Source organism: Poecile atricapillus, chromosome 13 (genome assembly GCF_030490865.1).
Source record: "Poecile atricapillus isolate bPoeAtr1 chromosome 13, bPoeAtr1.hap1, whole genome shotgun sequence".
Taxonomy (NCBI): Eukaryota; Metazoa; Chordata; class Aves; order Passeriformes; family Paridae; genus Poecile; species Poecile atricapillus.
In genome coordinates, this window is record NC_081261.1 from 6402050 (window position 1) to 6418795 (window position 16746).

The window sequence follows — 16746 nt, forward strand, 5'->3', positions numbered from 1 at the left end:
GCAGCCCCGGGGTGAGGTTTGATGCCACAGGAGGATCACAAGCTGCAAAGAGCTGGATTATCCACATGGCTCAGGACAGCCCTGTATGGCATGGAGATATTCTTTAGGGATGCCCAAACTGTAGCAGTTTTTGGCTACTGGTTCTCCTTTGCAGCGCTATGCCCAGGCCATGCTGGTGCTGGGGATGCAGGTGCACCTCACATCCTCTCAGACATGAAGAGAGGCAAGGAGAAAGGAGCTGGGCTTTCACCCTGAGCATAGAGAGGAACAGCTGGGAAAACTCAACTCCAAACAGCTTTACTGCTTGGCTGCCTCTGGCTGGGCAGCTGCTCCAGCTGAGTTATGATCTGTAAAGTCAAAATAGTGAGTGGTGTCTGAAGAGACTGCTGAATTCAGCTGACTGGCAATTCTGACTGGGTTTTGTTCAATCAGTCCAGATCTGCTGGATGATAACCACAGCAGAGAGAGCAGTCTGCTGAGAGTCACATCTACCAGCTCAGCATTTCTCTGCCTACTTACAGCATTTCAGATATGTCTTTATCCTCCACATTCTCTGGGTCATTCTTTTCACTCCCTCTCCACAAGGCAGTCATAGATATCAGCAATGTCAGGATTGGATGCAGGAGCAAAAACTCTCCTGCTTTCCTCTGCATTCCTCTGAGGATGGGAAGCACCAGCTCAGGGACTGAGAAATTACAGCATTTAACATTATAATCGCAGGAGCTCGAGGTGTTAGGAGGTGCAAAACCAGGCAGAGATGGCATTCCCGCATCCCCCAGGGCTGTCAGTCCGGGAGAGAAAGAACTGAAAACTCATGGCAGCAGCTGCTGTGACAGCTCTGCTGGGAGTGCTGCGCTGGGGACAGCTCTGTCCCCGACAGGGACCCCTGGATCTCCAGCTTGATTTCTCTGGTCTATCCTCTGGAGCCAGGCTCAGGGACTGCCCACTGGGAAGCGGAGGAGAGGAAGAGACCGATTTGGAAAGCTAGGGAGGAGGAGGAGGGGGAGAGGCAGAGGGAAACCCAGCCCACCCTTCGGCTTCCTCCAGCCTCCTTCTAAAACTTGCAGATTCCTCCAGCCTGTCCAAGCGCCTGAAGTACCCTCAGCCGTGCTGCCGGGACTGCGAGGTATGGCCCGAGCTTCGCGTTTGCTTTTGCTGTGCTTTTCCTCCGTACACGGGGGTCCCTATAGCCCCTCTCATGGGGTCCCCACAGTCCCTCTCGTGGGGTCCCTACAGTCCCTCTCGTGGGGTCCCCATAGCCCCACTCAATAGGATCTCCATAGCCCCACTCGTGGGATCCCCATAGCCCCTCTTGTGGGGTCCCTGGCCCGGGACCCGCTGCCCCAGCCCCCGGAGTGCGTCCAGCGCTGGCAATGCGTCCCTCTGGATGCGGAGCTGGACGCTCTCCACCCCAAGCACTGGATTTAGAGACCCCTCCTGACTTCACCCCTTTCTCCTCTTTGCGGCATTCCCACTTCTAAGCTGTCTCTTACTCAATTTCGCTGCCAGAGTTTTATTGCTTTGGTGGCATCTGACTGTAAGGGTTTAACCTGTCCTCATTCTTCTCTCTCCTCCCTTTTTCCCTCTGGGTTTTCAGCTGGTGGGTAGTTCCTTAGCGAGATCCGTGGCACCAAGGTCTGGGCACATCAAACCAGCCTGCAGAGAAAATCAGATTTAGTTACGAACAATCCCCATTTCTCCCAGCCTGAGGTGTGTTGGCAGGTGATGTTTTACTCACCAGAGTATCCAGAGGAAGAACAAAAGAGCTGCCGACTTCATCTCAGTGGTTTTATTTTTTCAGTGCAGCCGGTCTTATTTCTCCTTTGGGAAAAAAAAAAAAAAAAAAGACACTCGGCTTTTTGTTCCAAGCAAACTCTGAAAGCCTTTCAAGTCTGCTGCCCTGGCTTGCCGAACTCTGGCTGATCGACTGTTAGGGAGACGGAGATTGCAGGAGAGGAGGAGCAAAGCTCTTTTGGGGTGTTTTGTTAAGTTTTAAGAGCTTGGGTTCCGCCAGGCACAATTTTAGGTGCACACAGAAGAGACGAGGGCTTGTCTCCTTTAAACGCAGCTGCTGTCCTTCCCAGCCCGGTGACTTGACAATCTAACTCTGCTCTTTGTGTCCCCTCTTTAAGAAAGCTCCACTTTTTGCATCCAGCCAAAAAAAAAGGTAAATGTAACTGTTTGGGAGCTGAATTCCCACCCAAACCGAAAGGCAGAAGTTTCAAGTGGGAATGAAACGGGGGTACCGGGAATGTCACCAGTACTCCCGAGTCCTCAGGGACGACCAGCTTGAAACAGCCCAAAAACTCAGCATCCCTCCAGAAGGACAAAAGTTAATTGCAGCCGTTTGTTAGGGTGGATCGGGCGAGTTTTCAGTGGAAATGAAAGGCTGGTGCGTCCGCAGCAGCAGCTAAAGCCAAGCCATTGTCTGCCACATCGGCAGGAGCAGGGGTGCGGGCGCTGTTGGGAGGGGGAAGAGCAGAAATAAACTTTTCAAACTTTTTTTTCAAGCCCCTCCTTCCACAACACTCTGCTCTTCCATGACTCAGTCCCAGAGGAATGTCGGCTCCCATGGAAACCTTTTCTGGGTCCTGTGGTCCGAGGGATGTCAGGGCTGTTATCGCTGGAGCGGCTGTGGCAGGGCAGGTCCAGGGAATGCTCTGGAGATGGTTTGCATTTTTGCAGAGGGTTTATCGGACAGTTTATTCCGTGCCTCCTCTGCGGAGCTGTGCGGGATCAGCTGGTTGCACCCCGCGGGCCGCAGGGACCTCCCGCACCTGGCACAGAAACATCCGAGCTGCTTTTCACACTGCCTTAGCTCCAGCCCACACCGAAGAAAAAGCTCAGGCAGGACAGCAAAATCATGTCTCACCTGTCTGCACAGGGCTCATCCATGAGCCCGCAGCCCATTGCTCATCCAGGCACTTTTCTTGGTGCTAATTTAAGTGTTTTCTATTCTGGATTCAATCTGCAGCCCGGAGAAATTATGACAGCTTCAGCACACGGCTGTGATGGGCCTGGGCTCTTGCTGTTCTATCAACAAGCCCTGTAAGATCTGAGCATTTCTGAGTTCACAGAGAGTTGTTCAGCTCCCAGCACAGGGAATGAATGGGTTCACACTGTTGTGGTGTAGCCGTGTCTTTGGTGACTCTACATGGGCCCAGGGGGTAGGGAGATTTTTTTCCCCACCGTGTTTTACTTGGAGTGTGTAAGTGCACGTGTGTGCTAAAGGGAATTTCACTTCCATCTAATCCTTGTGTGGCTTTCTGAGCCTGCACAGTGTGTGAAAGGGGTCTGTGCAGGTTGCAAGAGCCAGGCTGGCTTCTGCCCATCCCCTGCCCTGCTCCCCAGGCACCCGGGGCAGCTGCAGCACATCTGGGTGAGCCAGCACTGAACATGCAGGGACCCGTTCAGCAGGGAGCTTTATGGGGACTCACACAAACACTTCTGGCTTCAAATGGAATTTTATCCTGGGAGTGGCTGCTGAGTAAAGCTCAGAGGGTCCTGCTTTCATAGGGAGGTCAGGGCTCGGCAGTGAGGACCCATCCCTGGTGTTGTGTCTCTGTGGAGGTCACACTTGGTCACCCATCGGCACCTTGAAAACTGTGGCCCCACTCGGGCTTGGCAGAATCTTTCTCTTTCTGGACCAGCTCTGCCTTTACTGTCAGTGTGAGGTGAGGGAATGCCAGATCCTCCAGACACCTGGACAAGCAGTGGGCAGAGGGAGGTGGGTGCAGGAGGCCCTGCTGCAGGCTGGGGCACAGGCAGGAGCTGGGCACGGGTGGGTTTTGCCCAGCCATTGCCCATTCCTGCCTCCATGGCCACACTGGGGACAGGCAGCAGAGCCCCTGGCCAGGGTTAGCAGGGGTGAGCCCGGTGGCCTCGGGGAGGAGCTGTCAAAGTGGCCACGCAGAGACTCCTCCCCACACTAACGTGGCATCCCAAAGGGCTTACGCAACCCTGGACAGGGCCAGCAGCACATGGACCACGCTCCGCTGTCCATGGAGCCTCTCCTGGAGGCTGCAGCCGCCTCGTCAGTGCCCTCCCCAACCCACAAAGAGCCCCACAGACCCAGTGGCACACATCTCCTCTGCACATCTCCCATCAGGAGAAGCTGATGATTGTGCCACAAGCTTGGGGGAGCGTGGTGAGAGTTCTCCAGAGCAGTTGGCTTGGAGCGTGTGGAGGTGCTGAGGGTCAGCCTCAGCCCTCTCTACACCCCATGGGTTTCTCCTTTGGGGTGTGGCTGTCAAATGCAATGAGCAGCTGGTGCTGAGGGCCATGCTTGAGAGGTGAACCATTGAGAGGGGTTTCTGGGAGCCCCCAGACTCTGTTTATAGAGTGACTGGGAGCTGAAGTCCCCATGTAGGATGCAAGTGGGATCAGATATCTGTGCAGTCCATGGGTGCCCTGTTGTGTGCTCAATCCACAGCATTCAAGAGGGCAGGCCTGAGCAGAGGGTGGTGACCATGGAACTTCTCTTATTCTATATTCAGCAGCCCTTTCTGTGCTGGTTTCCAGCATCCTGCAAAATTCTGGTGTCTGCTGATTCCTTTAGGATGCAGAACAGCCTAAGACCCTGCTTGCTAAAATATTTTTCCCTGTTTTCTTCTGTCCAAAATCAAGCCCTGGCTGCACCCTCCTTGCTGCCCTCTGCCCTCCACGGGGCTCACAAAGCAGTGCCAGGCATTCCCAGTGCAGAGCCCCTCAGGGATCCTCCCAAGTCTCTCCAGCTGGGAGATGGATGCTGAGCTCATGGTGTGGCCAGCCCCAAAGAACATCCTCTTGGATAGCAGGAGCATGGTTGCTCCACAAGGAGGGAGACTTGCACCGTGGACCGCGTTATCCTGACGGAGCAACCCTGTGTGCAGGGCTCCTGAGCTGTTATTTCAGGATTTTTGACCACCAGGCATTCAGGAATGACCACTTGCAACCCAGCCAGGGGCTCACAGACACTGCAATGTCCTCGCTGCACAGGCTTTGCCTCCAAAAGTTTGTTGTTCTATAATAAATTTGTTTTACCATCTAAGGCACAAGACAGCTCTGCAGAGCTTGTTTGCTCAGACTTTTTCATGCTCCTTCTTCCTCCAAACATAACACTGGCAACTCCAACTGTCTGCTGGCTCTTAGCAAACCTGTAATTCCCTGACCCCACTTACTGCATGCCCAGACTTTTTGATTCAAGGCTTTTTTAAAGCCTGGGGAAATGATCTAAGACAGCCTTGGTGTGGGGTTGGGTTCCTCTTAGTGCCACCTTCCACATGTGCATGCAATGCCCTCTCCTCCAGGCTGAGCATTGCCCAGTGAGCATCACTGAACCTCAGAGCACCTTCCAAAGCAAACAAGATCCTGGGAGAAGCCCAGGAGGAGCCTTTACTAGCCAGGGAATACCAGCAAGGGAGGAGATGGCCAGAATCACCTGTACTTTTCCACCTCCCTCCACAAACAACCCCTCCAGGAGTGAAGAACCAATGATCTTTGCTGGCAAATTCTGTCAGAGCTCACAGAAGCCTCCAGAGCAAATCAGGATGAGGGGAAGGGACAGCCAAGCAGGACACACCAAGCAGGAGAGGAGGGAGCTGCTCAGCTCCAGCCTCAAGAGAGCAAAAGGGCTCATCACCCGTCCCCACAGGCCCTTCACACCACCACAGCAGCCATCCCCACCACCCCGTCCCTGCCCTCCATTCCCTGACCCCTGTGCACAGACACCCCACTAGAGGCTGGGTGAGATTGGAAAGAGGATTTTCTCTAATTTCACTGAATTAGGAAGCAGAGCCCAGCCTGGTTGGTGTCCTGGCAGCACAGCCTTGGTGTGGCTTTACACCCAGAGAGCTGCTGTGCGTGAGGAGGAGATGGGTGCAGTGACATTAGATACCCTGGGAGAGAAGAAGAAACCTTGTCCAGCGCTTTCTGTCCCAGCAGGTCTCTCTGTGCCCAGCCCCAGGGCAGGCTGTGGTGCTCTGGACATGCAGGGGGAGCAGGGCAGGCGGAAGGGAAGCCTTGGCAGGGGGACAGGAGGGAGAACGGGGCTGTTTGAGTGTCCCCGCGGGCGGAAGGGAGCGGGCAGCCCGAGCTGTCAGCACGGGGATGCCACTGGCATATTAAGCGGCCAGCTGAGCTCCTCAGCCCGCACACAGAGCGCCTCAGCCCTGCCAAACAGGAACCAGGGGGGACAAGGACAGGGCCGTGTCACCAGCTGCGAGCTCCTGGCTCACATCACAGCCTGTGTTAGCCGGGCTGCCTCATCCCACTGAGGCCCAGGCTGGGAGGGTGCAGAGGGCTCATCCTTCTGGAGCTCGTCTCCCAACAAGACACAGCCACAAAGTGGTTTTGGTCCCTCAAACCCAATGTGGGGACCCTCAGGTCAGACAGGAAAGGGAAAAACAACAATAAACACCCCAACATTCTGGGGTGCTGGGAATGAGGGACTGGTCTCTGATACCCCTGGGGGTGTCTGTGTCCATGGGGGAAGGGATTTTCTAAAGGATTTCATTCTCAAGTGCTCTGTCTCATTGTCTCCCTTCCTTCATCCACTTCAATGTTTCTTCTGACTGATAACTAACACGATGGAGTTTCATTCCTTGTACCTGGCACTCATATCAGGGGATTTTTAACATGAAAAATGTGGGGGGATTTGTGAAAAAAAAATAAGCCTCCAGAGAAGGAAAGAGCCATTTTGACTGTGATTTTCCTAAAGATATCCAGGAGAGAAACAGACATCTAAACCCCACTGTCTCATTTTGCACAATCAAACAGATTTATCTTGGAAACACGATTTGGCCCAAGGTTTTGGCTAGAAAAGCCAGCATGTGGGTCTGTAATACTGAACAGACGAGGCAGGAAATGGAGAGGACGCCCTTCTCAAAGTGACCGAGTGCTCAGACTGGAGCCCAGCAGCACACAGCGGCCTCCTTCCTCATCCCTCCTTTTCCTCTGCTTTATTCAAGGTCTGCTGAAAGATGAGGGCCTGGATTTTCTTCCTTCTCTGCCTGGCAGGAAAAGCCCTGGCAGCGCCGGTAAGTGCAGGAGACAGCGGAGCCTCTGCTGTTGGGGTTGTCCAAACGGAGTAGCCGATGGGGATGTTCTTTTGGAACAAATAAAGTACTGAGGAATGAGGGACAACTTGAGGGTGGCCCTACTGCCTGTTCCAGTGGGTCACCCCCCTTGGGACTGTCCCATGGATCCACACTCATGTGCATTTTCCTCTGCAGCAGGAGGCTCTGCCCGATGAGACCGAGGTCATCGAAGATCCCACCACAGAGGTAGGGGATTCTGTCCCTCCTCCTCACCCCTCCCCTCAGCACCCACTGCTCTGGCAAGAACATCTCCAAAGCTCTGGGGAGCCACGGGGCTGCTCTTCCTCCCAGGAGCTGGGGCTGTGCACCCACAGCAGGAACACCAACCTCTTTTGCAGGAGCCCGTGGGGGCTAATCCCGTCCAGGTGGAGGTGGGAGAGTTCGAGGAACCCACCGAGGATGTAGAGGAGATTGTTGCAGAGAGTGAGTGATTCTTCCCCTCCCCTCCAGCCAGCAGGGACACTGTCCCCTCCCTGTGTGGGGGAGCTTTAGCCACCCCAAAGAGTGAGGGGCTCCTTTGGGAAGGTCTGTAGCACAAGAACAATGCCAGCCTGGATGCACACTTAAAGGAAAAGAGGCACATGGCCTCTTCCAGCCCTAGGCTCTCTGTAAGCCCATATTTGCAACAGAAAAGCCATTGGTGTGGCTACAGAAAGAAGTCCAGGATTAGTCCCAGGGCTAATAGGGACTTCTGGCAATCCCCACATCTTCCCAGTGTGAGAATAGATGTGGAAGGCTGTCCCTGGTGAAGTCTCAGTCTTCCCTCTGTGCTGAGGTGCCCCAAGCATGTCGTGGGAGGTGAGGATGTGTCTGGCTCTGACTTTGCTCCCTTCCTGCCCCAGACCCCTGCCAGAACCACCACTGCAAGCACGGCAAGGTGTGCGAGGTGGATGACAACAATTCGCCCATGTGTGTGTGCCAGGACCCCTCCAGCTGCCCCGCCACCGCCGGCGTCTTCGAGAAGGTGAGGGCAGGATCTGCTTGGTGGCCCAGGGCAGGGAGGGACCCACGTGGGCTTTGCCAGAGATGGTGACACATGGAGACAGAGTCAGGGTGGCTGGTCCCCATCTGGTGGGGAAGAAGGAGCCATTGCCCACTCCAGGAAACAAGTTAAACATCCCGTTTGGAGGCTTTCCCTGCCTCTCACACAGCATCTCCCCTTCCTGTGCAGGTCTGTGGCACTGACAACAAGACCTACGACTCCTCCTGCCATTTCTTTGCCACCAAGTGCACCTTGGAGGGAACCAAGAAGGGACACAAGCTGCACCTGGACTACATTGGGCCTTGCAAATGTAAGTGGAGCCACTCCCTCAGATGAGGGCACCCCTAACTGGGCACAGCCCCCATGGGCACAACCTGATGGAGAGCAAAGGTCCTGGCAAGCTCGGGGCTGAGGTGGGAGGGCACTGGGGCTGCGTGTCCAGGGTGTGGAGCTGCATGTCCAGATGTTTCACTGACCACCGTGTGTGACTTGCAGTCATCCCTGCCTGCCTGGACACTGAGCTGACCGAGTTCCCCCTGCGCATGCGGGACTGGCTCAAGAACGTGCTGATCACTCTGTACGAGCGCGACGAGGACAACAACCTGCTGACCGAGAAGCAGAAGCTCAAGGTGGGGGACAGGGGAAGGGATCTGGGAGCTCACCCCAAAATGGAGGCCAGCACAGACAGGGAGCCCATCCAGAATTACCTGTGGGATTCCTGTAAAGACCCTCCCAAGGTCCCCCCCTGCACCCCATTTCCCTGCTGACAAGGCCTCCCCGGCCTCTCCCACGGCAGGTGAAGAAGATCCATGAGAACGAGAAGCGTCTGGAGGCCGGTGACCACACCGTGGAGCTCCTGGCAAGGGACTTTGAGAAGAACTACAACATGTACATCTTCCCTGTGCACTGGCAGTTCGGGCAGCTGGACCAGCACCCCATTGATGGGTGAGTGCCAGCAGAGCAGGATGAGGACCCCACCAGAACCATTTCCTGCCTGAGGACCAGGGTGATTTGGGAGTAGAAGGTGTCAAGGCAGGCTGGAGGTGTGACACAAGTGGGTGGCTGGTGGCAGAGGTTGTGGCAAACCAGGCTGGGGTAGAGGCACCTTTGCCTGCTGCAAACTGCTCTTCTGCAGGAAGAGGGGCCTCCCCCAGCCCCAGCTGCTCCCACCTCCCTTGGGCGTGGAGTTTCTCTCTTCCCAGATTTACTGGTCTATGATAGTGCCCTAAAATATCTTAGTCCAGAGGCCCTGGGATAACTTCAGCAGCTGAGATAGCAGCTGCTGGCTTAGCTGAGGCTGCAGATGGGCGGGAGAGTGATCACACAGGCAGGTCTGTGGGGTGGGGGCAGCTGGCAGGGACCCCCAGCTGGTGGCTGTTTTGTGACCAGCACGGCTGGCTGCAAAGGCAGACACCAGTCCTTGACCCCTGTGACACTCAGCGGCTGATACTGCCAGGGCAGTGGGACAGCAGCCAAAGCAGAGAGCTGCGGCCAGCACCTTCCCTCCTGTGACCCGTGGTCACCTTGGCAGGTACCTGTCCCACACCGAGCTGGCCCCGCTGCGAGCTCCCCTGATCCCCATGGAGCACTGCACCACTCGCTTCTTCGAGGCCTGTGACCTGGACAACGACAAGTACATCGCCCTGGAGGAGTGGGCCAGCTGCTTCGGCATCAAGGAGAGTAAGTCCTGAGGAGGGCAGCAATGGGGGTGGAGGGGAGGCTGAAGAGCACCCCCAGAAGCACCAGTGTTGATGAAGCAATGCATTCCAGCCAGCCCTGGGTGAGGGGAAGCAGGGGGAGCGAGACCCTGGCAGCATCCACCTCCTAACTTGTCTCTCTCTTTTCCTTCCACAGAGGACATAGACAAGGATCTTGTGATCTAAACACTTGCCTTCCTGCTCTGCTGCCAACTTTGTCATGTTTTAACCTTCCCACTTCCTTTGGTTTTTAAACTGCTTTTGTTTTGTTTTGTTTTGTTTTTCCCTGGGAACAAGGTGCTAATATAGGTCTAAACATATGTAGTAACGGTGCTAAGAGAAATAACAGTCCTCTTTCATAGCCTTATCTATTACCACTAGATTACTCATCCAGCTGTTTCCACACACTTACCAGCCTTTTCTCCCTCCTACCTGTCTTTACTGCCTATTGTTTCTGTGCTAAATATCCGCTCTGCCTCACCATCCGCTCCATCAACTTCTCTTAACTTCTCACTAACATGGTGTTCCTGGACACATCAGACACGAAACCCTCTCAGCTGATTCACCACCCCGTCACAGATGCCAGCGAGGGAAGGCAGAGCCAGAGGATGTAGGAGGATTGGGTTCTCAAGCAGAGCAGCTGCAGGTGACATTGTGGCCGCCCAGCTCGTGGTAGGAAGGATGGAGAGGGGTGAGAAAGACAGAGTGGTGGGATTTTGTTTTCTTCTTTTTTTTTTTTTTCCTTCCCTCCCATTCCCAGGGCTTGAATTTAGCAGTTATTGGGCACAGAAAAAAAAATAAATAAAAAAAAAAAATTGAGAAATTGAACAAGTGAACAGGGAAGCGCACAGAATTTAAAACAAATAAGATGAAATTATTCCCATCCTGTAAAATCCTCTTGAATAATAAAGGTTTGAAAGTGCTACATGCTTCACCATCACTCAATGACCACGCTGCTGTCGTGTTTTCTGTGCGAGATGGGGTGTGGCCGCCTGTTCCCCGGGGTGTGTGTGGCTCACCTTGATGTTGTGATTCAGCTGTAGGTGAGATAAAGCTCTTGGCTCTCCCCAAATCACAGTGCCCTTAAGCACTTCCCACCCCTCTGCCTTGGCTGTGCTTAAATTCCAGCCCTGCTGTCCCAGGGAAGCTGTGTCAGACTTGGAAGGGATATTTCTGCCCAGAAAGTGGAGTCTTTGCCACATGCTCGAGGGAAAGGCTGTAATATTTTTTCCTGTTGTGGATTTAAGGGATGCAAAGGATGGAAGGGAGAAGGTATGTAGATTTTGCTTTATATGAGAGGGTCCTGACAGGAGCAAAGTGATGGTTTAATCTCACAGGCTGAGAACTCTTTTTTTACCTCTGAATGTTCCCTGTGCCTTATATTATTAAATTTCTGCCACAGTGTGAGCAACCTGATGAGTCTCTGTAATAAAAAATACTGATTTGAAACACTGACAATAAACCAGCCTGCAATGTTCCTCTGTTTCATCCCATCCCAAGTGAGAGGGATTTCCCCCTCAACACCAACCCCATGCACGGGTTCAAGTTGTTACCACAGGTCTCCCAGCCCCAAAAAAGGTTCTGGTCCAAGGTAAGCTGAGGTGCTTCTGCCCATTCCAGCCCATCACTGCAAAGGGCTTGGGGAATATTGGATGGTAACATGTGGGCAGAGATGGGGTCACTGCAGCAGCCAGCACAGACACTCACATGGCTCTCAGGCCCTTGCTTTCATCAGCAATAAAATCCCTGGGAAAGTCAAAAAGGCACAGTAGGAAAATAAACACCCCCATTTGCATGGGCTAAAAATAGCCAAGTTGCCAGAGGTCTGGCTCAGCTGTAAGGTCCCTGTTGACAGCCCCTGTGGGATGTGCCCTGCTCCCAGCAGAGCTGTTGGGTCGGGTCCTGCACAGGGTCACTCCTGACTGCAGAGCCCTGGCAGATCCCACAGTTCACAATTGCTTTGTACTGCCGAGGTGTTCGACCCCAGTGGGAAAGCTGCTGCCCAGAGGGGCCAGGTGAGGGTTTTCCCCCCCTGTTTGGAGCACAGCACCCACTCCAGCTGGCCACACTGCTTCCCAGGGCTGCTAGCCAAAGGGGGGTTCTCAATGGGGACAGTGAATGCCTCCCCACTGTGGGAGCAGCTGCTGCAAACTGGCAGACCTGGCACAGAGAGGGGCACCACTGCCCGTGACCCCTGCAAGAGCCAGCTGGATGTGACCCACCTCCAGGCCTGTCGAGAGAAGGTTTGGGCAGGGGAGAGGGCAGGAAGACAGGCAGGGGCTGGAGGAGATCAGCCATCCTGTGCAAACCTGCTTTCCAGTGACTCCCCCTGAGCCAGAAACCCTCGCTGCACTCCCCCATGAGATGCAGCTGCAATCCTGCCAGTGCTGCCACACAGGCACGGGAGCTTGGGTCCTGTGCAAGGGAAGGCTTTCCAGCCCTCCTCTTCCCTGCTTTCCCCTCTGGAGTCAGCTCAAATCCCAGCGAGCCCAGGAAAGCCAGCAGGCTGCACCAGGAGGGCTGGTGGCTCTGGAAGGAGCAGTGATCCAAGGCCATGTCCCATCCCATGGGACAGCACTCATGTCCCAGCAGTCTGGAAGAGCCCAAAGGAGCCAACCCAAAGCTATAACAAAGTGCAGCTGCCCTGACTTTAACTGAGCATCAGAATGAGCTCAGGAGGTCAAAGCTGGGGCTCTCTTAACCCTTCAAAGGTCACAGCCTGAAGTATCAAGTGGCTTGAATTTCACTGCCTTGGGGCAAATGCCATACAAGAGGTTATGTCAGGACTTGAGGAATAAGCTGGCCTCTGCTTTCAGACCCAGCCAGTCAGCAAGGGTGGAACAGAACAGCCCTTTCCCTGTTAGAGCCGAAATCGAGCCTTCCCGTGCCTGCACAGCAGAAAAGGAACTCGCCTGTACTTTCCCAGTGGAAACTCTCCCTGTGGTTTGTGCTGACTGAGGACACAGTTTGCAAACCTGAAAAAAAAAAAAACGAAATAGAAAAATAACAGATCTGGATCCAAAACCAGCACCAGCCTGACCCGAGTGCTACAGTGCATCTGCAGAGGTGGTTCCTTTGGGGAAATTACTCACTGAGCCATGTCCTGCATTCCAAGGAAAGATGGGGCAAAGATTTCTGTAGAGATTCGTGCTGTCCTGTCTGTTTTCCTGACCCTTATTTTTGTAAGAGGAACAAACTGTGGCATAAATACTGCATTAAAGTTTGTGGCCTCACTGTACAAAATGCAGGTGATGTAAAAGATGACAAGCCAGGGATCACCATGACTGCTCCAGTCACACACCTGGAAACAGCCTGGACTCAGAGCCTCACTTTTGTAAGGTGTAGCTGCACCTGGAGCTGCTTCTACTCTAGCCAACAGTGTCACTGGAAACCCATGGAATTAAACTCATCCTACAGCACAGGATCATGGAATCACAGAAATTTCTGGGTTGGAAGGGACCAACAAGGATCTCTGAGTCCAACTCCTGCGACAAGACAACCCCAAGAATTGCACCATGTGCCTGAGAGTGTTGTCCAAACGCTTCTTGAAATCAGGCAGGCACTTCCCTTGGGAGCCTCTTCCAGTGCCCAACACCCCCTGTATGGATAATGTCCAACCTAAGCCTCCCCTGACACATCTTCACATCATTCCCTCAGGCTCCATGTGTGTAGGCTGGTATTTCACACAGGTTCAAGTTTCATCAGCTAAAATCAGCCCTGCAAAGGAAGGTTGAGCCATGTAACTGAGGGCTCTGACCCGTGTTCAGGTACCCAGGGTGGTGGGGTTGATGGAGTGACCATTCCCAGTGGGAATCTCACACACAGATCTCTCTCACAGCAGTTCAGGCACAGCCAGAATTACTCGTGAGTGGGGATCTCATCATGGGCACAGGGAGTGTCCCCCAGTGTCCCCCAGGATCACCTCCACCCCTCTGCCCTGCTCCGGCTTGAGGAGCAGCTTCCAAACTGCCCATATCCACTGCCGAGCATCCTTTTGTCTTAAAATCTCATCTATTTCAAGGATGGACAAATTCACTAAAATCTTGCCCAACCTCCAGCGAAGGGGGAAACACTTCGAGGGTCGCATCTCCCTGCGGCCAGCCTGGAGGGAGGGCAGAGGGGAAGGAAGCAGAAACACTTTGGTCTGGCCCCCGAAAGCGTGAGAAGCGCATCCTCCTCCTCCTCCACCTCCTCCTCCTGCTCCTCCTCCCGATCCCATCGCGGGAGCGGCGCGGAGCGGCCGGCGGGGGGAGCGATGTGGCCGGGGATGGAGCCGGGAGCTGCGGGGAGGCTCTGCCCGAGCGGGCGGTCCCGGGGCTGCCGGACACCGGCGGGAGGAGGAACCCGCTCCCGCATCCCTCAGCTGAGGGCTCTGCCCTTCCCAGCGCAGCGGCTCAGAGCCCTGGTGCCTTTAGGGCTACATCCCCACCACGCTCAGCTATCCCATCCCATCCCATCCCATCCCATCCCATCCCATCCCATCCCATCCCATCCCATCCCATCCCATCCCATCCCATCCCATCCCATTTGCTAAATCCTTTAGACACAAAGCAGTCGATCAAATCTGAGGCTAGGTTTGGCCAGGGGGTCCACTCTGACACTCATGACTCGATGGGAGGATCTTCCTTGCCCTTTGTACTCTTATCCTTTTGTGTCTCTGGTCTCCAGGCAACTCCTTTTAAGATGATTTTAGTCAATTTTCCTCTGTATGCTTCATCCACGCAGGCAGTGATAGAGTGGATATTGCTCACCAAACTGTTCAGTTGCAGTTTCACAAACTCACATTCAAATTTGCTTTTGCTGGTACCTTTGTCAGTGACTCTCTCAGTCACCTAAGCCACTCATTCATGACACCATCCCATCTCACCCAGAAGTGCTGGAGCCCACCCAGCCCTTCTGGAGCACTGATCATTTTGCAGTCCAAAGGACTCATGGTTTATGTGATTCCAAGCTTTGTGTTTTGCAGCTCGGTCTTTCTCAGGAACATTCCCTCTAATTTTTGAACCTACTGGCTGTTCTTAACTTGATTTGCTGGGGCATAAAACCACAGCCATGGCATTCCTCCGGGTGGCTTGAGGACAGAGAGAGGATGCAGACAGACAGACAAGTACTTCACTGCACACTGATGCTGAATTCTACCAGGAGCTGGGCTCGCTTGGTGCTCTGGTGCCAAGGTAATTGCACGGTAAGTAATTATTTGTGTCAGGGTTTATCCAGTTTCTGCACTGCCCATGCAGAACTTCCATTACTTTCTGTTTTATGTCCTACCACATAAACCAGGGCCATTTCCCAGCTGAGCCCATTTTTTGTCAGGCTCAGTATAATGCTCCTAATCAAAGAAACTCTGATTCTGTGATTCTCGGGAAACAAATCACCCCAGGACACATTTTTATGTGCATTCCCTACATTTTTCTTAATTTCATATTCCTTTTGATTGCTACTCCATCTGGATTCGAGACACTGTACAAGTCTCCTGTTATTTCTTGTCCAAACACCTCACTGATCACCCTTACTGCCTGGGTTTTGGAGACTCTGCTGCTGTCAGCTCCAGGGCCGAAATTCCCCGTGCACAAAGCCTGGGCTGACCACAGCCTGATGGTGACTGCCTGCGGCTGCCCAGGGCAGTCGTGGCACCACAGCCATGCCTGGCAGGACAGTTCCTGGTGGCTGGGGCTGTACCTGACACTCACAGGGCTTTTCACAGCCAGGAGAAGTGTAAAACCACCACAGGACTCCTGCACTGAGCATCCAGTGCTGACCAGCCATGCGGTGCATTTCCTTCCCATGAAATGAGGGATCTCCTGGAAACTGGAGGCTCTTTCTCCCCCAACACTAATGTCCCCAGAAGAGCTGCTTTGGCTCACAAGTGCCTGAACTGGATGCAGTCTGGAAGCTGGGTTAATATCTGGGTCAAGTATCACCACTTGTTTGCTCTGCTCCTTCTCCCTGAAGCATCTGCTATTGAGTGCAGAGATGAGTCAGGGCAGACCTTTGGTCTGACCCAGTCCTGCTGCTCTTCTGCACTAACCACACCTGCAATCATGCCCTGTCTGCTTGGGCTTGAGGAGCATTCATCCTGCAGGATTCCTGTTGTTTCCTCCTGGTCATGGAGCCCTTAATGAAAACCTTGCCTTATCTTCCATCTTCCTTCCATCATTCCCCCATCACTTGTGAGCCAGCTCCAGGTTTCAGCTTTGGTGAGGATTTTCATGCCCTTCAAAGAGCCGTTCCCTATTCTGAGCACTGCCCACATGCTGTGTTTGGGGAGCCTTTATCCTGCTCCACAGGAATTATTTCCTTTTCCTTTACAGCTTGATCATCCAGGAGTATTTTACTTAACATGTCTTGTTTGCATCCTTCTCCTTTGCCTGGCAGCTGGCATCGGATGAACTACCTGTGGCAGGAAGAAACATGCTGTAATAATCAGAGGGGAAATCTGGAGGGCTCCAGAGGTTTGCTCCTCTTCAGAGGCAGATGCCCATATCCCTTGCACATGAACCATAACACAGGGCCTGTGCATGCAGATGTTCTCAAGCCAGTGCTGGCAAACTTCAACCCCTGCCCATGGAAACTCATTTCCCCTGGAGATCTTGGCACAATGGACAGACTGGAAGGAGAATGAATTTCCCTCTCCATATGCAAAGGACAAAAGAGGAAGGGAGGAGAAGACCATCCTCCTCTCCTTGGCTTCCTCTGCCTAAAACCTGGCAGGGACCAAAGTGCTGCACCTAGAGCTCACACCTACAAACCCCTGCCCATGCTGCCACAGGGGCAGCCCTGCAGGGAGGAGAACACGGGTGGGGGCCAAGCAGCCTCCACAGCCTCAGCACTGCAGGGCTCAGCCTGGTGCTCCCACACCCCTGTGTCCATCCCTTCTCCTGCCACCTCCAGACCCCACCACCACCATGCAGCTGCAGCACCACGGCAGTGACCCCCTGGCAGACACTCTCTGGCTGGTTTCCCTTCCCAAGGGTGCTCAATTCTGGCTTGA

The 16746-nt window shown here is 53.9% G+C and overlaps 1 protein-coding gene and 1 long non-coding RNA gene across 2 annotated transcripts; one reads left to right on the top strand and one right to left on the bottom strand.

Moving 5' to 3' along the window:
- The first annotated feature begins 972 nt into the window (after nt 1-972).
- Nucleotides 973-11217, top strand: SPARC (secreted protein acidic and cysteine rich). The gene is made up of 10 exons (XM_058848818.1): nt 973-1126; nt 6948-7016; nt 7212-7262; nt 7415-7499; nt 7919-8040; nt 8248-8368; nt 8554-8687; nt 8855-9003; nt 9590-9738; nt 9913-11217. The coding sequence occupies exons 2-10, from the start codon at nt 6960-6962 to the stop codon at nt 9939-9941; spliced, it is 897 nt and encodes a 298-aa protein (XP_058704801.1). The 5' UTR covers nt 973-1126; nt 6948-6959; the 3' UTR covers nt 9942-11217.
- LOC131584064 (uncharacterized) lies at nt 1307-2445 on the bottom strand. The gene is made up of 3 exons (XR_009278649.1): nt 2247-2445; nt 1739-1821; nt 1307-1656 (listed from the first exon to the last, which is right to left on the bottom strand). It is a non-coding gene; the product is annotated as an uncharacterized LOC131584064 (long non-coding RNA).
- Nucleotides 11218-16746: the final 5529 nt, after the last annotated feature.

Bases quoted from the DNA above. Each gene is read 5' to 3' on its own strand.
- SPARC (XM_058848818.1), top strand. From the start codon at position 6,960: ATGAGGGCCTGGATTTTCTTCCTTCTCTGCCTGGCAGGAAAAGCCCTG. The intron at 9,004-9,589 runs GTGAGTGCCAGC...TCACCTTGGCAG, and splicing joins GACCAGCACCCCATTGATGG to GTACCTGTCCCACACCGAGC. The intron at 9,739-9,912 runs GTAAGTCCTGAG...TTCCTTCCACAG, and splicing joins CTGCTTCGGCATCAAGGAGA to AGGACATAGACAAGGATCTT.